This window comes from Coffea arabica, chromosome 6e (genome assembly GCF_036785885.1).
Source record: "Coffea arabica cultivar ET-39 chromosome 6e, Coffea Arabica ET-39 HiFi, whole genome shotgun sequence".
Classification (NCBI taxonomy): domain Eukaryota; kingdom Viridiplantae; phylum Streptophyta; class Magnoliopsida; order Gentianales; family Rubiaceae; genus Coffea; species Coffea arabica.
Window position 1 is genome coordinate 10,262,828 of NC_092321.1, and position 22,723 is coordinate 10,285,550.

The following is a 22,723-nucleotide window of genomic DNA, read 5'->3' on the forward strand; positions in this document are numbered from 1 at the left end:
TGGAAAACTAGAGACTGCTACTTGGTATCTTTGGACCCAATACAAGATTGGTCCTTGTAGCCCAATATTATGCCTTTTATCTCTGGCCCAAAGTAACACCACCATAACCCTTGCCTTCCTGCTGTTTCTAGAAGCCCAGCCCAATTATTTGCCTGATTTCAAAATTCTGGTATTTCTGCGCAAAAGTTAACTAACGAGTAGGACCCACTGACTCCCTCGCAAATGTTCAATGCTGAACCGTTCCACCAGCCACTCATAGGCGTCGAATATAGCCAACGACCGGGCTCCACCACAGCCACGTCATCTCTCCACCGCATTTCTCCACCGTAAACTCCCCAGTCTCCACTTGAGTTGCTGATTTGACTGGCTTCTCCAGCTAGCAATGCCGCTTCTTCGTCTTCTTTTTCCTTTTATCACACACAAGTAGCTTTTTCCAGAAAAGCTTGTCCCAGGTGGAGAACCAAATGAGCCTCAAAATTCCGAATTTTTACCATCAATCGCCATTGTCGACACCTCAGTCGGGAGCTCAGAGAAAATTCTCGATTCCTCGTCACCGAGGATGGAAGCGCCGGCAATTGAAGCTCAAATCAACTCAAAACCTATCTCTCACAATCCGATGCCACTTCAATTTCAATTTCTTGGACTCCTCGCCTTTCGAAAATCTCTTCCAGAGCTTATTTTCTCAGTTTTCCTCTGCGAATTCCCTCCACTTACTCGCCCCCGCCCTAGGTCTTGCCTCTGGCGCGGCAATTTTTTTCTCTCAATTTAGCGAGAAATCGGAATTGATGAGAATTCCGAGAAAACATAGGAATAATAAGTTCGTTGGTGACTGGATATTGTTTACGAGTCCGACACCGTTTAATCGGTTTGTGGTGTTACGATGTCCTTCGATGTCAGTCGAGGGGAGCGAATTATTGGAGGATGTAAATGAGAAGCTTATGAAAGAAGATAGACACTTTGTAAGGTTGAACAGAGGGAGAATTCAAGTGAAGGAAGGTGATGTGGAGGAGGCAGAGAAGTTGGTGTATCAGAGAGTTTGCGTGGGGACGGAGGATGGAGGAGTCTTGTCCTTAGATTGGCCGGCGAATTTGGATTTGGAGGAGGAGAGAGGGTTGGATACGACTATTTTGATCGTTCCGGGGACGGCAGAAGGGAGCATGGAGAAGGATATTAGGGAGTTTGTGTGTGACTGTCTTAGGAGAGGGTGTTTCCCGGTTGTTATGAACCCTAGGGGGTGTGCTGGTTCACCACTTACGACGCCACGGTGAGTTTTTCTGTTTGATTTAATTGTAGTTTTTTTTTTTGGGTTTTAACTTTTAGTGCTGCTTTGTTGATAGAATTTGATGGTGTTGACACTGTACTAAAGACTACTTGCTCAATTAACTGCACAGAAGTTTTAGCTGATGGACAGGAGAGTGAGTTGTGAAATTGTTGTGCATGTTAATTATGCTCGAGTTTTGTGAACCGAAGACTTAGAATTAAATTATCGTTTATTGTTTCCTGTTCAGTACTTTGATTTGTTAATTATCAAGCGGTGCTTGAGAGATTTGCAGTAAGGTTCCTGATAGTTGGGTGCTTGGTATTTTACCAAAAAGGATTTTTCTAGGCACTCATCCATACGTTCACTTTGTGATACGAAGTGCACAGACTAACATTTAGCGTCCCCTTGCTTTTGGTCAGAGACCCAATTTATCTTCATTTCTCAAAAAGTTTAGCAGTTTGGACCACTTCTAATAAGTTCCCTTTAGGTACCTGTTTGTCAATGCCCACAATGTACCGACATAGTTTTCTCCTAGTTACGTCGATTTAACAGTTAACCTGTGATGCATTAACACAAACAATTTGGTTGACATATATGTTTCTCCTCTCTCTCATGAGTTGTGGAGGAGTAAATAGAAAGTTTTGTTACTAGATTATCAAAAAGAGAATATAAAATCGTGTAGAAAAGTGTACAAACAAAATAGGAGATGTGTACTCACAGGCTAAAATAGCTGGGAATATATTGTTGTCCGGGTGAATCAACAAAATAATAGACAGGGTTCCTTATTTCATCATTTGTTTGAACAATTTATCCTGATGCTCAAGAAGTTAGGCTTCTAATTACTGCTATTTTCAAGCTTAGAAAATGTTTTATGTCATGGACACCGCTCCTCTTGTTCAGTAATCCCAATGTGTATTACTTTGATTTTTAAGTTCCCTCACTCCCGATATTAAACCACATGGTTTTGAAGTTTAAGTGGCTGTTGCTCCAGTCTCTTAATATTCCTTTAAAAGTAGGGATAACTTTGTTGCATGTTTGTTATGCACCTTGACGCTTGTTGAAGTGCTAACTCTATAACTGAAATCAAATCCTATTTTTTCCTGTTTGGGTTCCTCATGAAAGATTCTTCCTGCTTCTGACCCTTTAAAATATTTGTGCGTGATATCTGATAGTAGGACACTTTAATTACTTTATTCATGTAGGTTATTTACAGCTGCTGACAGCGATGATATCTCCACAGCTATACAGTTTATCAATAAGGCAAGGCCATGGACAACAATGATGGCTGTTGGCTGGGGTTATGGCGCAAATATGTTGACCAAGTACCTGGCAGAAATAGGAGAGAAAACACCTCTTACAGCTGCAACATGCATAGACAACCCTTTTGACTTGGAGGAAGTGACAAGATCAACTCCATACCATATCTTCTTAGATCAGAAGCTTAAAACTGGCTTGATTGATATATTGCGTTCAAACAAGGTTATCATTCCTATGGCATATGCATTATTAGCTTTCCATCTTTTCGCCCTTTTGTTTATGCATATCTTGCAATTTAGAAAGGTCTTTGTACTTTATGGCAGAGGAATATGCTCTAAGCTAAATTGATCCTATCTTTTCTCTGATTACTATCATGGTAGATAATATTTACTTTATGCATCCAGGAACTGTTTCAAGGCCGTGCAAAAGGTTTCAATGTCGAGAAAGCTCTTTTGTCAACCTCTGTACGAGATTTTGAGAAAGCAATATCCATGGTATCTTATGGTTTTGATGAGATTGAAGATTTTTATGCAAAATCTAGTACTCGAGACATGATTGGAAAAGTGAAGATTCCGCTTCTTTTCATACAGGTGTTCTTTTGTTGTTCTACTGTTAATGCATCTGGATACCAGTCTGGTTGCCCCATTTTAATTTCTGATCTATCATTCTTTTCGAGTTAATTATCTCAAAATGCTGATACAAATTAAAAGTCTTCTTTGACTGCATATGCTGCTCATTTCTGGTATATCTTGTTTATCTCAGTTGTTCAGTTAAGTAATGGAGCATTTCATGTCTAGATCTCTGCTGTTCTCTGTTTGCATTGTTTCTAGTGCATTCACCTTGCTTTCCCTTGCCAAGGTGATAAACTATTTGTAGAACTTAACTGCTTAGGATGCAATTCCAGTGCTATTATTGCATCCATTGTCTGGTAACTATTTTATACCAATCCCTTGGTAGTATTTGTCTAGTACCTCTCTCTCTCTCTCTCTCTGGAAAACATATTTCCAGCCTTCTATACTTTTTGCATTTGAAATTTGTTGGAAAATGTTGAAAGGTTTTTTTTCCTGCTAAATGTGCTTGATGGTCTTGAAGTAGCAAGTATACTTTAGTCCAAGTATTGTATTCTGGATCCCGAATCCCCAGAAATATCTGCTCATGTTTACTTTGTGCTTGATAAATTTGACAATGATGGTTCTTTGAATTTAGCAGAATGATAATGGGACAGTTCCAATATTCTCTACTCCACGCAGTTTGATAGCTGAAAACCCATTTACCAGTCTCCTTTTGTGCTCTTATTTGCCATCTAAAGAAATCACAGGCAGCAAATCAACTGTATCCTGGTGCCAGCATCTCACTATTGAGGTAATGATGGGAACTATTGCAATCCCTAGCAAGTCATAGTCAGAAAAGTTAGTTTCTAATGTTCTATTTTTTGTAATGAATTGCGGATTAATTGTTTAATTACATAAGACTTTGTTTCTAGAATTACTAGTGGAGCAATTTTCTGGAATATAATTACTGCTTTACAATCTTAGTTTATGCCACAATATAGCTTGCAGAACATTATTAGGAATTTCCCTCGCAACATGATGGAAAACTTGGTAAAAGGGATTTCCCTTCTTTAGATGAAGACGAAGCTGACACTTTCTTTTGAACTGGTTTTTTACAGAGGTTCTTATTGATTACTGCATTACATAATGTGAATAGCTTATGTAATATCATATAGTAGAAATATAGTAGAGTGAAATATCTATTAGTGGTCTTATCTTTGCGAGTTGAATAATAATCAACATGAGGTTCAGTCAATTAATATTCAGAAAAAGGGAAAAAGTCAGAGAAAAATCTTGCTTCTTTGATGTCTTTTCCTTTTCTCATTTGGGGGCTGCCTTGTCGAGGGTAGTTGTTTCCCTCCTGCTTCATCGGCTCTCTTTATGGACGTAAATAGTTTTTTACAATTAAATACATGCTATCTTGCTTTTTTAATTCAATAGGTTGGCTTCTCTATCAAGTCAGGTATAAGGTTCTTTGGTTGTTAAATACAGCAAGTTTCTTTATCCTACAGTGTGTACTTCATTAGATTCCTTACATGCTTGCATTACAGTGGCTTGCAGCTGTGGAGCTTGGACTTTTAAAGGGTCGACATCCACTCTTGAAAGATGTTGATGTTACCATCAATCCCCCCAAGGGTCTAACACTGGCTGAAAGCAGAGCATTGCACCAAAATGGCAGAGTGAACAAGCTCTTGAATGTTCCAAACTTTGATGCTTTAGGATTGAAAGATGTTGATGTTACCATCAATCCCCCCAAGGGTCTAACACTGGCTGAAAGCAGAGCATTGCACCAAAATGGCAGAGTGAACAAGCTCTTGAATGTTCCAAACTTTGATGCTTTAGGAGTGCATTCCCTTAATCTTGGAAAAGATATATTTGAAGCAGGAGATACTAGAGCTAAAATTTATTCAAGATCTAAACAAGAATCAAAAGGACTACGACCAGATAAGGATTCATTAGGCCAAAGTAGTTCTATAGATGCACAATTAGTGAGAGAGGAGATTACAAATCCTGATGATGGTGAAATGGGCCAGGTCCTACAGACTGCAAAAGTTGTTATGAATATGCTAGATGCTACAATGCCCAACACACTGACAGAAGAACAAAAGAAAAAGGTAATAGATTTGAATAGTTTGTGTGTCTTCAGGAAATTTAATCACTGTATCTGCTCATCCTAGTAAAGCAATATTTTGCAGAGTCATGTAAAGGTCCTTATGTGAAGCATCTTATATCTAGAGGAGTTAAAGCATTTTTGAGAGATGGCAATAAAGGCTTATAGATATTTCTTATTACTAATGACTCTGCTGTTGACACATTTGAAATTAGTTGACCACTGTCTTTTTTTGGAAGAGGGCAACACCCGCTATAGTTTTATATTCTAGAAGATATTATTTGCCAAAAGGACAATATTGTGATGTGCAATTCTAACAGTTGTCTCTAAATTGCTTGGTAATCATGTGCAGGTCCTCAGTGCTGTGGGTCAGGGGGAGACATTAATTAATGCTTTGCAAGGCACTGTTCCTGAAGATGTTCGCGGAAAGCTTACAACTGCTGTTTCTGGTATCCTGCACAGTGATCCAAATCTAAAAATTGATAGGCTCCTGAGCCTAGGACGAATTCCTGACATGGCATCACGATTGAAGTCAAAAGTGGAAGAGAAAACTGGACAGCCTAGCACAGATAATGGGAATGAAGATCCTCAACCTTCAGCTCAATCACAAAGGACTGATGACTTTGCAGATGTGTCTAAAATTAGCAAAGACAAGACCTCTGTGGGACCAGAATCTGAACCTCAGGCATCAGAGTATGGACAACAATCTGCTAACTCCAACCATCTTCCGATGACAAATGGTAATGCAGGTGAGATTCTTGATTCAGATAAAAAGGCTACAAATGACTTGGGAAATCACATGGAAAATATGGACTCTTCTAGAGATAGAACTGGTTTAGGTTCTGATTCTTTGGTAAATGGGTCAGAAACAGTTTCTAAGCCCGAGTTGCCTGGTAGGTCTGAAGGAACAGTCAACGCTGAGGACATGGTCATTGAACAACACAAAGAGAATGACAGTGGGAAAGGTCAGTCATCCATGAAAGGGGAGAGCAGTAGCGAGGAAGATAGTGTAAAAACTGCTGAATCTTCTCATCTTGACCAAACAATAAGTATGCCATCTGCTCAGACAGAGGACAGATCTTCTGCTCCAGTTCCCATGTCAGAGAGCCAAATCCAGGAAAAAGAAGGTGATAGTAGTCTTAAAAGAGAAGAAAACAGCGTTCAGGCTGGTTCAGCTGAATATGATTCTAAGCTTCCAAGCTTTGATGTTTCTCAAGCATTTGATGCTTTTACAGGAATTGATGATTCCACGCAAGTGGCAGTTAATAGTGTATTCAATGTAATTGAGGACATGATCACACAATTAGAAGAAGGAGGAGAGAATGGTGATGGAGCCAAGGATAGTACCGATGAAAATCAAAAGAGAGAAAACATTGGATATGAACCCAAAGAAAGAGGTGAAACTCAGGACCAGAAAGTTGACCCAACTGCTCAGAACCAGTTTACTGATGATGACCACAAATTGGAAAAGCAGGAGGAGAACAGAAATGAAAAGAGCATACCTTGTCACAGTTCATTTGGTATTCATACTTCTAAAGAATTTACCTCCAATGACCACACTGGAAGAGATCCTGCTATAAGCAGTGGTACTGATACCAATCTCTCTTGGGAAACCCACTCAGAGAGTTATAAAAGGGAAGGAAATGGAAGGATTAAAGATTTGCCCACGAGAAAGCTGTCAACAGAAAGTCTAGTTAGATATTTAAATGTCATTTATCAACCCAATTTGTCGTCTGTAACTACAAACTTATATGGAGACCATCTTTACAAAGAGGTTCTTCAAAAGTATTTGATGTCAAAAATGAGCAATACCAAAACACTAGATATGGATACAACAGCAACTTTATTTCTTGACTACTCTCCAGAAGAAGGTAAGTGGAAACTTTTGGAGGAACCACAAAATAACAGTGACAACATTCATGGTGATATTACTGATGTAAAAGGTGAAACTGAAGCTGAGACCAATTTTAGTACAGATGTAGACAGTATTATAGAGCCATCATATGTTATATTTGATTCTGATAGACAAGAGGAAAGAGTTGAAAAGTGCAAAAAAACACACACTAGAGTGGGTATTGGTGATGACAATTTGGAGGAACTACTACTCTTGGTTAAAGGTATCATATTGGATGCTTTAAAGCTTGAAGTTGAACGAAGGGTAAGTGACAAAGATATAGAAGAAATGCAGCCCAAACTTGCCAAAGATTTGGATCTAGTTGCCAATTCTGTCTGTCTGTCAGTAGGGCATGATGAGCAGGTTATCATGAGAGGAAAAGATCTTACTTTGGATAAATTTGGGACACTTGAAGGACAGCATATAATAAGAGCAATAACTTCTGCTGTTCAGGAAACCAGTTATTTAGGAAGAGTTTTGCCAGTTGGTGTTATTGTTGGGTCTAGCTTAGCTGCCTTGAGAAATTATTTTGATGTAGCTGCATTAAATGGTAATAGCCAGAATGAACACCTGATACTTGATCAAGTGGAAAAATCAAGGAATATAAATCATACTCGATTAACTATGAAAGAGGCTGATAAAATGGTTTCTGGAAAGATATATGAGAAGGATGACTGGGATAGTTCAGTTGACAAGTGTAGCCAAAGTAGTGCAATTAACAGTTCAAATGGAAATACTGTTATGATCGGTGCCGTCACTGCTGCTCTGGGTGCTTCTGCTTTGCTCGTAGAACAAAAGGTAGTGGTTTTTTGTGAAACATACTTTCCTACTATGTGTTGATTTGAAGTGTTTTTCTCATCCCAATCCATGGGTTTCAACATCATTTGTGCAGCATCGGTTACATATTAAACGAAATGTTATCCTAGCTCATCTTCTGGTGTATATTTTTGTATGCTGTGCTTGGTAAAGCCTGAGTAAAGATATATCTTAGCTCCTTAAGTTTCCCTTTTCATGAAGGCTAGTATATCCAATCAAGAGATATTTGTTTGCTTATTGTCCCAAAATGAAAACTGAAATCTATTCAGGCCTCTCCTTTGTTGTTATTAGTGAGCCTTGTCATTAAGTGCCATTGAAGTTTCTGAGAAGTTGTTCCTGTCTCAAACTGTTTGGATGAGTGTGCACGAGTGTAAGAGAGAGTGCACTATTGCTATGTGTTTCCATTACCAATTTGTTATAGGAAATACATGACTCAGTTTTCAGCGTTCAATCACATGTTTTCTCTAATAGTTTGTATCTTTGTCAATGTAGAGTTCTGGAACTACAGAAACTTTATTGAAGCCCTTGGAGGAGCAAGATAGTCATTTCAAGGGCCCCAATAATGAGGAGGAAATGTCTGAGAAAACCCAGAATAACATAGTCACAAGCCTAGCTGAGAAAGCTCTGCTGGTTGCTGCTCCTATGGTACCCACAAAGGAAGGTGGCGGAGTGGATCATGAAAGGTCTGACATTTTCTTCTCGTGCAAACCTGAATCTGCAAATGAAATTACCATATTTTGTACTCCAAAAGTTCCTGACAGTTTTCCTTGTTTGGCAGGCTTGTTGCAATGTTGACAGAACTAGGACAAAAGGGTGGCATTTTGAAGCTTGTAGGCAAAATTGCTTTGCTTTGGGGTGGTATACGTGGTGCATTGAGTTTGACAGACAAGCTCATCTCATTTCTACACGTGGCTGAACGGCCATTGTTTCAGAGGTACCATTTCATTGCTTCACTTCCTTTCTTTTTAAACATGGAAAGTTGATGATCTGGTTTTATCTCTTAAAAGTTCTATTTGCTTTTAAAAGCCTTAAGCAACACAATTTACATTTCGCTGAAATTTTCTCTATTCAAAATTTCGTTTCTTCTCTGAGTGATCACAAAGACGGATCTCCAGCACTCCGCCTCGCCCCCTTCGCCCCCCCTCCCTGTTTCCAACACCAATAAAAAACAATGAAATATCTTTCATGATTAAGTAACCTCCTTAAGCATCAGAGAATCTCAATCTGAGAGATACTAATCTTTGCCATATTCTTTTCTGGGATAAAAATGGGCAAATATTCTTTTCTGAGATAAATAATAGCAGATAACAAAAATATGGTTACTAAGATGGAAATTGTGGTTAAAGCAATTTAAATATTCTCGGAAATTTCTTACTTCTGGAGTTGTTGTTGGGAATTAAACAAGAAGGATTGCCGTCTCTTTCCTTCTCCTAAATGAATCAGTAATTAGAGAATGATAGTTCACCCATGGTCCCTCCTCAATGCTAACGTTAGAAACTTGATAGAAACTAAATTTTATGATGTAGATATGTCACCATGTGTTCCTTTTCTTTACATGTAGCTTGAGAATATTAGTAGTTGACAAGAAAGACTTAATAGTTGTGACAGAAACAAGTTTACCTAGGCAGACTCTAATGAAATAGACAAATTGTACCCTTGGTAACTTCGAAGGTTCAACTTTAATACTGTGTTAGAACATTCAATTCAACTTATCCACCTGATAACATGAACAAATTGGTTGTACTCTTGGTAACTTGAAAGGTCCAACTTTAATGCTGTGTTTGAACATTCAATTCAACTTATCCACCTGTCTACCCTAGGTGGACAAGTTGTCTAGTATTAGTCACCTTAAAAATTATTATGCTGAGTTCTCAATTCTTTCATGTTTCCCTATAGTTGTATGAGCTAATTCAGTGAACTCTAGAGCCATCTTCACTTTGTTGCACTGGAAATTTTTTTTTTTTCTGGATCATGTTGTAACATCCAAATCAAGATTTTCCATTTTTAAGTAGCATTCATCATAAATTGATATACTTTAAATGTATTCTATAAAGTATTATGCATTCCTACTTTATAGAAACAAAATTTAGAATAAGTCAAACATCATGAACTCAGCGCTGTTACAGCTGAACTTTGAAGCAGATTGCTTTCTTATAAAAGTCCTATGTAAGCAAAGTGCTCAAAATGACACCTTTCTTATACTGCCTTTGCACAAAAAAATTGTAATAAAAGAAGCACATTAAATTCTGCTAAATTTGGAATGGTTTCCAGCATCTATGTGACTCCAGAGTCAGTCTGTAATCATTTTCAACTCTTCTGCTCTATGTAAATTAAATTCAACTGGGCAAAATTTTTATTATTTTTTATTCTAGTATTTTCTCATTTTTTTGAAAATAACCTAATGCTGCTTTTATGGCAAAATCTGACTTGTTTCTGATTATCTTTGCAAGTTAACTTTTAACCCCCTAGTTGGGATTCTCTAGAAATTGTATTTTACCTGTCACTGTGTTTGCTACTCTGTTCATTGAATTCACTATGTGCTTTTGATGGTCAAACTCTAATTGGATGATCTGACTACATTAGAGTATCTGATAGGCGTCATATTGATTGTTGATTGCTTAGTATACTTGCATGTTAATGCATGTGATGCAGATATTTGTATTTATTAGATGAATAACCAACAGAATTTGGGGTTGGACATTTTCAGAATTTCTGGGTTTGTCTTGATGGTGCTTGTTTTATGGTCACCCGTTGTTGTTCCATTGCTTCCAACACTTGTGCAAAGCTGGGCAACACATAACTCGCCCAGGATTGCAGAGCTTGCTTGCCTTGTTGGCCTCTGTGTTTCCATTATGCTGATGGTTACCCTATGGGGCAAAAGAATTCGCGGGTATGATAATCCTCTTGAGCAATATGGGCTGGATTTGACTTCACCATCAAAGGTATGGACTTTCTTAATCAACTGTTGTATGTTCATAGAAAAGTATGCAATTTTTGTCACTTCTGGATAGTGGCCAATCTGTTGTCTATTTTAGTATTACTGTTTAATGAAGCAATATAGGTGGGGCTGATCTCTTGTCCCCCCTTTCTGCATTAAGTCAAAGAGGACTTTCCTAGACGATCCCATTTGCTACTTAATAGTCGCAAATGTTGGTCACTGCTTTGTTTCCTCTAATGAAAATAGTTGTAAGAACCTCAGAATACACTTCAATTTCAATTTCATCCATTTCATGGTACTTGTTCAAAATACACTTAAGGTGGGATGTATCATTGAAACTGGCTTCATCTAATAATTGCATTTCTTTATTTTCCTATTTATAAGTCCAATTTGAATTGCTTAATACCCGCTCTCTGCTCTCTCTCTCTCTCTCTCTCTCTCTCTCTCTCTCTCTCTCTCTCTATACACGTTTGAAAGCTTTTAAGTTTAATTTTGTATTGTTTAGCTTCAAGAGAGACCTAATGTGACTGCTTTGCTTGCAGGTCCAACATTTTGCGTACGGTTTGATTTGGGGAGTCATGCTTGTTCTGCTGATACATTATGCAAATTTTGTTTCTGGATTTGTCCACCCATCTATGCCTACCTATCTTTCTTCATCATCTTCAGATGCTGTTACATGGCTTAAAGTGTGTGGGAGACTTCTTTGGTTAGTGTTTCGAGGACTTGCAACAGCAACTGGTGTCGCAATTGTCGAGGAGTTGCTCTTTAGGTCATGGTTGCCTGATGAAATTGCTGCTGACTTTGGATATTACCATGGGATCATCATATCAGGACTTGCATTTTCTTTGTCACAGAGGTCTGTATCTTTTGTTATCCAGTGTTCCCCTTGGCCCTTCATTGAGAATTTTCCTTTTGTGTTGATGATCTTAAAAGTTCAATGATTGACTGCAGGAATTAAGGGGTGGGGTTGTAATACATGGATTTTCCTATTGTCTATTTTGGACTTGCAGCAGAAACCTTACCTTAAAAATCCCTCCGTCCTATATTGCAGCTTCTCTGTTCATGTTAATTACATTTCCTGATCGTTTCTAGAAACTTTCTCCCTTGCCGCCTTGCCGCCCTCTCTCTCTCTCTCTCTCTCTCTCTCTCTCTCTCTCTCTCTCTCTCTCTCTCTCTCTCATATGCAGACCTGCCCATTCAAGCAGCTCAACCCTACCTTGTGTTGAGTATTGCTTTCTCATAAATTAGTGCATGCTACATACCACAGGACACGCAGCAGCTCTCTTTCTCTCTCTCTCTCTCTTCTTTTTGCTTCTTTTCTTTTAGGGGGGGATGGGGTGGTTGGGGACAAGGGAGGGCCACCCATATTTTCTGGCTTACTTTTTCTATAGTTCATTTACATTTCTTAGCATCCGTGTGCTGTTGCTGAAAATACCGGAAATCAACTAATCCTTTCTGGTCAAATGGAATTTCAGGTCCCCATGGGCTATACCAGGCTTATGGTTATTGTCACTAGGTCTAGCAGGCGCTCGACAAAGAAGCCAAGGGAGCCTATCCCTTCCAATTGGGCTTCGTGCAGGAATAATTGTATCTAGTTTCATCTTACAAAGAGGTGGGTTTTTGACTTACAGTCCCAGTCTTCCAAATTGGCTCTGCGGTTCTCACCCTTTTGAACCTTTTAGTGGGATTGTGGGTATTGCGTTTTCTCTAGCATTGGCTATTATTCTTTATCCTAGGCAACCTCTTCTTAGAAAGAAATCTGGGGCCATCAGGGAGTTCTCAGAAGGGACTGCAAGGGAAAGATGAGAAAGCAGAGAACTAAGAGGACACTGGAGAGAGAAAGTGTCAGTGAACTGCTTGCAATTTTCATCAACTTCACGGACTTTTGGTATCTTGCAGGGGTGTACAACCAAGTGTATAGCTTTTAAATTTCGAGAAGTAGCGTACAGGGAATGAGACAAATTTTGTAATATGGAACGGTAATTTCTGTAAATAGTCATAGAAAGAGATACCCCGTCAATTTCTGCCTGTAACTCTGATGATGCTGGGAGAATGTAAGTTTTGCAGTCTGAAGTATAATGGAATTGCCAACAGTAAATACTTTTTCACTTTTTTGGCAATAGAGGTTGGTATGGAAATAATTAGAGTGTATGATGCTCAAATTCTTTCACCTAATAGATACATGAGTTAGTGCAAGCCTATTTTACAAAATGCACTTCGTGTTATGTTAATTCATCCAGAGCTTTTACATACTGACCAGTGACCAACAGGAGTGCCTGCCACATAAAGTGCTGTGAATGGCAATTGGCAGGTGAATCTGCACCTTATGAGCTCGTGTATTAAGCTGTTGTGTATTATTAACAATTGGAGTTTAGAAATCAAGATACATGATATACTCCAATTGTTTTGTTTTTTTCTTAAAGGAAAAGGTCAATATGCATACAAATATGAACAGGAGGCCGTACAGGGAGAAGCTAAGTGGAGAAAACACTGATCTCTGTTGACTACACACTAAGTGAACAAAGCTGAAGTTTGGTCCGTAATCATGTTAGAATACTCCTTATCAAGTTGGTATATACAGCAATATGAAGTTCAGGAACCGCTCAAGAGAGGGAAACACTATCGATTCTAACCAGTTATCAGCTCCATGCAAGAATGCTCCAACGGCAAACTGTCTCTCTATGTCTTCTGTGCAATTCTTCTTGTACCCTCCCCATTGAACTCTTCTTCTGGTGTCGGAGCCAGGTCCTGTATTCATGTATTCAATGTACTCAATGGTGTCCAGCCTGCTGTATTGGTTCCACACACTCCATCCTTGCGGATTTATCAGGTCATCTAAATAGCTCTTCATGATGATAGTCCTCGAAAAGTTCCTCCATGGCCTGCCCAGAAATGTTGGGAAGTATTTCCTATCTTGAAATGGGAAGTCTGGTGCAGCCTTTATCGTGCAATTCTGCAATATCATGCCAGTATTCTGATTGGGATCTTCCCTCCCCTGGGCAGTGATCATGTTTCTCTGTCCTGGACCTGGTTTGCGGGGAAGAATGAGACAGTTTTGGAAGATTGCAGCTGCATTTCCGAAGATGAAGTCCACGGTGCCTCCAATTGAGCATTCACGATAAAATTGACGCAGGGAGTGTGCATACAAAGTGTCCTGATAAGAGATCATCTCACAACGGTAGAAAGCAGCATTGGACGTAACCCTCAGGGCAACTGCCTGATGCTTCTCTGCCCCTGCTGTGTTAATGATTGATAGGTGCTGGGCAATGAACTTGTCTCCAACCACTGCTGCAAATCCCAAGATAAAATATAGTATCTACGCAGTATGAGAAATCCAGAAATGTTCTGAAAAATAATAAACAAAGCAAAACGAAACAAAAATAAAACCCAAAAGAAGAGACTTCACTTCACATACTCAGGGTGGCTGAAGCAAAAGTTGAGTATCCATCCACAAAATTTTTGGACCCAATGAGAATTGTTGAGTTCATCCCATCTCCAGTTAACATCAGATTAATCTTCTCCCTCGGAATGACCACATTCTCACCGTAGATTCCTGCATTGATTTTTATTACGTATCTTTTCGTGCCAAAGTCTGGTGCATTGGCTATTGCCTCCCCAATTCTTGTGTAATCTCCACTGCCATCAGAGGCTACAATTACATTAGGACTCAATTCAGTTGGTGTTTCCATTAGTTTTCGATCTGCTACAGTCATCCAATCCAAGAATCCGTCTTCTTGCACTTTCATACTCAACATCCTTGGATTGTTGAGAGTTTCTTTGCTCATTTCCCTCTCCACTTCTGCGATCATGGCCAAACAATTACTGATCATGTGAGAGATTGGAGTAAGCAAATTTTCAAAGTGGCCTTTCAGATCCTTTTGGCCATCTGAACCTAATTCTTCCAAGTCAGACAAACCATCAATGCAGGTGTACCCATTAGTCATTGCCGCACTGAGGAGGATTTTGAGGTACCCATGAGATCTCGGAATATATCCTCTTTTTGAAGGAAATTTATGCAAGTCATCAGTGGCTTGTTCAAGTTCATAAGTGGTCTGATCAAGCATTTCCATGCAATCCCTAAGTGCATTTTGCTGCTGTGCATTCAATTCTTGGTTTTCAAAATGAGCCACGCTTGCAACTTGGGTATTCAACACATGTTCCTTGGTTTGATTGATAGCAAACTCAAGAACATGATGGAAAGTTACGGTTGCGTTGGAGGGAGGAATGGAAGAGAGGGTGGTGAAGCACAAAGAAGAGTAAAGAGTTTTAGTGCAAGCTTTTTTGATCACCGAACTCAGAGGAGTCTGTAAACTCGTGGGTCTTGGATGGTGAATTCTTGCACTTCTTGAAGATGGGGGATTCATGAAAACTAAAGCAGCCAGAACTGCTATCAGAGCGAGGAAGACCGTGATTGCGATCGCTTCCTTCCGGGCTTCTTTAAGATCCCTCAATGTTTGGGGCTTCTTCATTATGATTGAGAGCGAAGCCAGTTAAGATTAAAACTTCTATAAAGAAGCATGATCAGCCAATTAAAGATTCGAAAGAGGTGAATAGCTGAAGTTCAGCGGGGCAAAGTCGGATGGCAAAAAGGGAGAAAAATGGGAATCTTGATTTTGTTGACCGTTACATTAGCTAAGTGGCATGTGATGGCAATTTAAGGCGGTTGCTGGCAAGAATATAGGTGATGCTGTCTTGTGTGGTATCGCAAATGGACCGAGCATCTAATCCATTCCCACAACAGAACCGCAGAAGCCCAAAAATAAAAAAATAAAATAAAATAATAATAATGTCGAAATGGAAGGTAAATTGATCTTATTACAAAATGACATTTGAAAATGCCCAATTACTCGCACTACCAAAAGCAGGAAAAGAAAAGGAAATGGCAAACAACCCAACGAAAATCACCTACAAGAAGAACCTAATTGACACTTGAACAGGGACTAACAGACAACCAACCAAAAGAAAGGCAAGACTAGCAGAAGTAACAAAAACACAATCCTCTTCTTTTTACACGATCTCAAGCTTTTTTATTTATTTGTCTCCCTCCACGTGCTTCAACTTTTTCTGCCGCAAACTCTTACTGATCAACAGCCAATGGAACAGCTTCAGCCTGGAACCCAAAACAGAGAACACGATTGTAAGAAGAAATGCTTTTGAAAGAGGAGAGCTGAACAATGCAGACTCATCAACTCAAGACCAGATAACTTACCAACTTGCGATACTTGAGAGCATAAAACATTTCCAGATAACGGCGGATCTCCTGGCGATCAAGCTTGGAAACACATTTCCAGAATCCATAAACTCCAGCCAGCGTCAGCAACCGATCTGAGTAAATTTGCCAGGTGTACCTTTGGATTTCAAACAGGTGAAAGTCATTTTAGCTGTCAACTATAACTGAACTAATTCGTACAGAGTAATGTAGAAGATCGTTGTGAAATTGCTTGCTTACTTTTCCTGGATACGCTTCAAGCCACCGGCTGAAATGGTGTCCCAGTAAGAAGGCTCTTTCTTGCACCTTTCAAAGAAATTGGCAAGGAGCTCGCTGACCTGCTCACCATGGTATGGATCAATGTGGAAACCAGATTTCCCATGAATAATGATCTCAGCAGGACCACCATGGTTGGTTGCAAATGTTGGCAAACCACATGTCATGGCCTCGACCACAGTCAACCCAAATGCCTCATAAAATGCAGGTTGCACGAATGCTCCCCTGGTGTCAGCAATGTACCGATAGAGTTCACCATTTCTAACCCTGTTCATCTGAGAAGAAATCCATCTGAATTGGCCGTTCAAGTTGTAAGTTTCTATCAATGAATACATTTTCTTCATCTCAGCTTGTTCTTCCAAATCTTTGGATTCCTTCCTTCGGTCTCCACCAACCACGACAAGATTGACCAATTCCCTTAGTTTTGGGTTCTTAGCATACAATTCAACAAGCCCTGTCAAATTCTTTACGCGATCCAGTCTTGCCATGGTGAATAAGATAGGCTTCTTTTTGTCTTTTAGCACACATCTGTCAGATAAAAACATGTTGATGAGTACTTCAGAGAACTTAGTAGTAACTAATCCATTAGTACAGGAAAGAGATAGATATTTACAGGTGTTCCTCATTCTCCACATCGCTGAAAAGCAACTCCTCAATTTCAGGATGGAAAGATGTCAATCTCTTTTCCTTCTCTGTGTGTGGGAAGTAGAGGTTTGTATCAGCTCCAGGTGAGACAATGTTGAATTTTGGATCAAAAACATCAATGCCATGTACAACTCTGTATAATCCTGGCATTGTGAAGGCCATATGGCTTTCATATTGCCCAACAGTGTCCTTGCTGAAAAAAAAAAAAGACACAAAAAAGGCAATGATTATCAGAGGGATTAAGATGCAAAGATTAATTAGTTACAAACAAGGAACTTCAATGTACCTTCCAGCTATTTCTTGGAAAGTGCTAGTGATAATGAAATCTGTATGGTTCATTGCGATAAGATCCGCAGTGAACTGGCATGAGAAGTGGTACTTCTCATCAAATTTGCTCAAATAAATATCAGAATCAGGATACTTGGTTTTTTCCAAAGCATGAGCAATGGTACACTGCAAAGATAACACACTAAAACATTAATCATCTTATCTGCAAACCAAAGAAAAGAAAGTAACACTTAAAGCAATGAGAACTGTAGCACAGACCTGTGTTACACCTAACTTGTGAGCAAGCAAGGAGGCAACAAGGTTACCCTCACTGTAGTTACCAATAACCAAATCTGGCTTTGCCTGTAATTCTGCAGTGACTTCTTTTGCAACATCCTGATAACGGAGAATTCAGAGAGATGGTTAGATAGCTCATGTATTTAGAAAAAACTCAATGACCAAGGGATCTGTGAAAAACAAAGGACTCACCTCAGTAAATGTTTCCATGTAGGGCCAAACTTCAAAGCGAGAGATCCATTTGCGAACAACTCCCTTCTCAGTTCTGAAGGGGACTCTGAGTATATGGGAGTACTCTGATCCATATACTTTCTCAAGCCGTTGACCGCAAGTGGTTCCAGGGGCATCAGGTAGCAGCCTAGTTATCTAGGAGAAGATGAAATTGATTGTTAGTCCAGTTTCACTTGAGAATTCACAACTTTGAACCAAAAATCTAAACGGTATAGAGCACTCACAATTAGAATGCGTGGCTTGACATCAAGTCCTTGTTCCTTTATCCTCTTCAGCATCTCACGCTCCAAGGCAGGAACTTGATCCAATATGTAAACAACCTGCAAATCCAAAAAAAAAAATGTCAATGTAAGCATCCTGGCACGTTATTAAAGTGGGATTCAAAGAGTTTAATCAAGAACATACCTGGCCACCGGTATCAGGATAACCCAATACGTTTTCCTGGGCAAAGTATCCATGGGGGGAAAGAATAACAACATTGAATACCATAGGGATTCTCCCTAGGAATTTCTCTAGTGTGCACGAGTCAGGAGCCTCCAGAAGATCCAGAAGCATGCAGATCATTTCCAAGACACGCTCAGCAGTATCACCCCAACCTCTCTCCAGTCCAATTTCTTGGAATTTGTGCTCGAATTCAGAGTATGGTGTATCTGCAGAGAGTGTTGTTAGGTACTCCTCTGCCTTCCTCAGAACTGCTTGGAGAGTGTTAAGGTCCTTGATCCTGTCGTTAAGCATCATTGTCTGCAGAAGGATTCCAATCTATCTATTAAAATATGCTGAAAACATGTCGAAAATTATATAATTCTCACAAGCAAATATAAATTAAGTGGCTGCAACATCTTGACTTTCTCAGAACATTTTAACAATAAAGAAAACAATTATGAGACAGTGAAGTTATGAGAAGGCTACCTTGCCCTTGTATTGGTGAACACGGAGAAAATCAAGGAGAGGGGCCATGCTCTCCTTGTCATGGAACATTTTGGCAGAGAGGTGCCTGTTGAGGAACTCAACTCCGTCGCCTATGTACTTAGTTAGAGTTGGCTTGGGAAAAGAGGCTGTAAATGGTTCGAAGTCCAGTTCCAAAACAAAATTCCCATTTTTGCTGCATTAACACATCGCATTAATTAAGCAGAAAAACAAAGGGATTGATGTAGTCATTAACCGAGTAAAAAGTACCATATAAAGTCCAAGACACTTATTTACCTTCCATCAACGAGTTCTTCCTTGAAATGCAGGTACTCTGGCACGGTTAACTCCTCAACAACGAGTGCATGGACATTGACTCGAACATACTCCCAGACACCAGGTCTGAGACGAATAGCAAGTGCAACCCAGGGGGGCAACACAATTGCTTCCTGGAATAGTAAAGACCGTTTAACAGAGTTGCTTTCTAGTAATTAACATGTTAGTCATAGACTGTAAAAACAATTCTACCTGTGTGGACTTCAGGACTTCTTCAAAGGCATGATCATGAATTTTTTGTTTACCATCCTTGTTAATTTCTTCAAACTCAGCCAAAAGTTGGTGGGGTTTCAGGATCCCTTTCCCATGGGTTTCAAGCCTGCAAACACAAAAAGCCAGTTCAATGGTAATAATAGTACTACCCTCTCTTTGCAGTCAATCAACAGTAGTAAATCTAAACCATTAGGCTGTTTAGCCCCAGTAAACAATAATATACCTCGACATAAACAGCAAAACATCGTTGCGGTGGGCAGCCAAAGTAGCATCAAGGCGTTCACGGAGGCTGTGAACACGGGTCAGAACACGTTCGGCCATGGCAGTTGATGGATCGACCAACGAAATCTCAGACAGGTTTCAACTGCAAAACAAATAACAATTCAGATCTCATCTTATCCAGAATAGATTCCTACATAATATAACAAGAGATTGACCCAAAAAGTCAAATGATCCCACCTAATTCATTCAATCTAGAATGTTAAATATTTCTAAACCTAACACCTCAACACAGTATCCCAACTCACTTATTTAGCATACCTACCAACATATTGACCTGAAGATTTTTTTTCCCCTCTTAGCATAGGTTCTACCTGGGCATTCATCACAGGTTTGATCACACCATTCAACCAAAACAAAATTAGGAACAAAAAAAAAAAAAAAAAGTTGCATGCGTGACAACCAAGAATTGTTACAAAATCTGTCACAAATTCAAGTCTGCTAGTACAAGCAACATTGCAAAACGAGCACTTTTTAAATGTCAAACCCCATGATCAGATCTGAACGAATTATGCATGCAAGACTTCAATAAATCCACTGAACCAGTTAGAAGCAATAATTGAAGCAAGACTGTAGAATCACGCTTGCAAAACAAAACAGGATTAGCTTTTAAAGCATGAATCACAGTGATCCCGAACCAACTCAGGATCTATGTCCCTCCCACGACTCCGTATGACAGATTTCAGAGACTGAAACCTCTAGATCCAAGAGCAGTTAGCTATTGAAGTAGAAAAAACAAGTTTACCAGGAAATTTTCCTAAGCAACAAAGCAGAACAACATATTGTGCATAATTTGTAATGATCAAGATAAATACACAACATTAAAGAACAAAACTATGCAAAAGATTCTCGGCAGAAAAAGTCAGTAAACTTTAACATGCAAGAGTGAAACAGGGAACCAGCAACTGAAAGAAACATGAAGCCAGAGAAAAAAGAGCAGAAACAGCCAGAGAGGGTATGTAGAAAAGATTAATTAAAGATGCTCACATGAAAAACGTAAGAAACAGAGAAAACAACAAGTATGGGAGAGATGGGTACTGTTCTTCTGGCATGAATTTATAGAAGAAACAAAGAAGATGAGCTAGAGCTCTAGACGGTTAGACCCCCCTCAGAAATGGAAATTTCTTGACGAAGAATTTTCTGCAGAATATATTATATTAATTAAACAGATTCTGCATTCCATTTTTACTTTAAATCTTAAACATGGAAACAATAAAAAGAAAAATCCGGGATGATCATCTAGAAGCTCTTGATTGATCATCCTTGCCGGAGAAGTCATATCTCCGGCGCCGACCAAGCGTATATTATATTAGTCAATGCGGATTCGTTGACTAATAAATACTACTATCGAACGGATTTCAGTTTTAGAGCATTAAAAATCTCCCAACTTCTTAAACAAGAAATTTCCATAGTCCTGCTCTTATTTATTATTATTAGTATTATTATTACTTGCCATAGGTGACAAAAGTTTCAAAGAGCAGAGAAGAAGAAAGAGGCAAGTGTCCGGTTTCCGGGGTCCGGGGTCCGGCCATTTTCTCCCTGGTATCTAGCAACTCAAGATCTAACAGAACCGACAAATCAGCTCAAGGAAAGGATACTGGAAGAGAAACTTTCTCCTCTGATGAAAAGAAAACGAAATTTAATCCAAGCCCAGCAGAAGAATTTTTCCAGTGAAGATCAATCTGACCGACACAAGAAAATGTAGCATGCCATGAGCAAAAAATTAAAATGTGACATTATTTATTTATTTTTACCTCACAGGAGAAAAAGTAGCTAGCAATGGATTGAACGTGGAGAGAGAGAGAGAGAGAGAGAGAGAAAAGAGAGCGCCAAATGGAGCCCCCTCCTAAGAAATAAAGAGCACGAAACAGAGAAATGAAAGAAAAAAAAGAGTAACAGAGAAACGGAGTATACGAAAAAGAGAGATGAATGAATTCAGCTCTGATGGTGCTTCAACCTTCAAGCCGAGCGTGCCTTATATACACAAAAACCGTATTAAAAAAAAAATCTTCCAATTAAAACAATCTTGATTAAGTCATGATGATGGTTGGTCTTGGACAAATATCACTACCATACTACGACTTAGTGGTCCTCGGTTTTGCCGAGAAAGAGGCAATTAATTGTCCACAGTATTATAGAGCATTTAGCAGTGGTTAATTGTCCACTCCACCTCCACCTTTCTTCTTCTCTTTCTCTAGCTGATTAATAATAGTAGTACTAATTTATTCTAGTTCCTCTGTTCCTTTCGTGGAAAACCACTCACCATCCATCCTATGTAAACTTCTCTCGGTAATCCAAAACCACCCCCGTTTTGCTGTTCACCAGTAATAATCCTGTGGACCCTTCATTTGATTAATCAATTTCATTTGATTAATCAATTTCTTGATCCAATTTTTTTAATCCCGGCGAGACCTGACTACTGTGGCATTTTCTTTTCTTTTCTTCCAGATTGAATTGTACTGTTTTGTTTGTTTATTCTATAGTGTCACGCTTGTGTAAAATCGTCACTCTCTACGTTAGAAGAACAGAGAAGATATTGTATATCAGTATAATAATAATAATCCAGTCTGGAAATTAGTACGGGATAAGAAAGTACTTGACTCGGATGATGATAATAGCAATTTAGTACGGGAAGTTTTTTGGCATTTTTCGTTTATTTTAAGGTTAAAGATTATCGTTCTTCGTTCGTGTAATGTAGTAGCATTGCAGGAGTACATGACTTTACACCTTCGAAGCAAGCTGTATCATGCCTTGTCTGGGTGACACGGGTGTCTATTTTGGCGGGTAAAAGGTTTCGATGTTTTCTTGAGGGTAGCTTCGTCTTTGTGTCAGATGTATTCTTGGCTTGGGTACAACTGGTGGATCTGTAGACCTTGTGATTGACGCCTCAAGATTTTAAGGGTCAGATTGAAGAATCAAATACTACTACCCCCTTTTCCTTTTTCTAACACAGCTGTTTGGAAACTAATGACCGCATACATATAAAGATTTAGCAATTTAATAATAATAATATCTTTATGTTTCAATTTAGGGAAGCGAATTCTCTTCTTTTTGTCCAAACCATTCACCATGTTCATGCAAGGAGAATCGAAAATACACATATAAGTATCAACTTTGCTCACAGGGAGGGAGGCTCTTGAATCGACTCTCTCTCTCTCTCTCTCTCTCTCGAGCACTTTGGCATTTTCCTTATAAGATTTAAATGCTATTGCATTTATTAATCTAGTTTTGATAAAG

At 39.1% G+C, this 22,723-nt stretch overlaps 3 protein-coding genes across 6 annotated transcripts; 1 reads left to right on the forward strand and 2 right to left on the reverse strand.

Annotated features, from left to right (window-relative positions):
- Positions 1–251: 251 nt before the first annotated feature.
- LOC140009488 (uncharacterized) lies at positions 252–12,935 on the forward strand. 3 transcript variants are annotated; one of them, XM_072055178.1, is made up of 11 exons: positions 252–1,264; positions 2,464–2,740; positions 2,923–3,108; positions 3,728–3,880; positions 4,620–5,183; positions 5,532–7,871; positions 8,382–8,572; positions 8,668–8,823; positions 10,597–10,831; positions 11,370–11,683; positions 12,303–12,935. In XM_072055178.1, the coding sequence occupies exons 1-11, from the start codon at positions 465–467 to the stop codon at positions 12,631–12,633; spliced, it is 5,547 nt and encodes a 1,848-aa protein (XP_071911279.1). In that variant the 5' UTR covers positions 252–464; the 3' UTR covers positions 12,634–12,935. The 3 variants fall into 3 exon arrangements, with proteins under 3 accessions (XP_071911279.1, XP_071911280.1, XP_071911281.1); XM_072055179.1 differs by having other exon boundaries at positions 1,124–1,264; positions 2,502–2,740; XM_072055180.1 differs by having other exon boundaries at positions 1,126–1,264; positions 2,475–2,740.
- Positions 12,936–13,293: 358 nt separating this feature from the next.
- On the reverse strand, positions 13,294–15,428 carry LOC113692918 (pectinesterase-like). The gene is made up of 2 exons (XM_072055184.1): positions 14,243–15,428; positions 13,294–14,115 (listed from the first exon to the last, which is right to left on the reverse strand). The coding sequence occupies exons 1-2, from the start codon at positions 15,294–15,296 to the stop codon at positions 13,391–13,393; spliced, it is 1,779 nt and encodes a 592-aa protein (XP_071911285.1). The 5' UTR covers positions 15,297–15,428; the 3' UTR covers positions 13,294–13,390.
- Positions 15,429–15,614: 186 nt separating this feature from the next.
- Positions 15,615–21,435, reverse strand: LOC140009489 (sucrose synthase). 2 transcript variants are annotated; one of them, XM_072055181.1, is made up of 14 exons: positions 21,241–21,435; positions 19,431–19,571; positions 19,187–19,313; positions 18,956–19,107; positions 18,662–18,854; positions 18,158–18,493; positions 17,977–18,072; positions 17,714–17,887; positions 17,504–17,620; positions 17,244–17,410; positions 16,926–17,150; positions 16,277–16,840; positions 16,037–16,175; positions 15,615–15,937 (listed from the first exon to the last, which is right to left on the reverse strand). In XM_072055181.1, exons 2-14 carry the CDS (start codon positions 19,526–19,528, stop codon positions 15,905–15,907), a joined length of 2,421 nt encoding a protein of 806 aa, XP_071911282.1. In that variant the 5' UTR covers positions 19,529–19,571; positions 21,241–21,435; the 3' UTR covers positions 15,615–15,904. The 2 variants fall into 2 exon arrangements, with proteins under 2 accessions (XP_071911282.1, XP_071911284.1); XM_072055183.1 differs by lacking the exon at positions 21,241–21,435 and adding an exon at positions 20,474–20,585.
- Between the last annotated feature and the right edge of the window lie 1,288 nt (positions 21,436–22,723).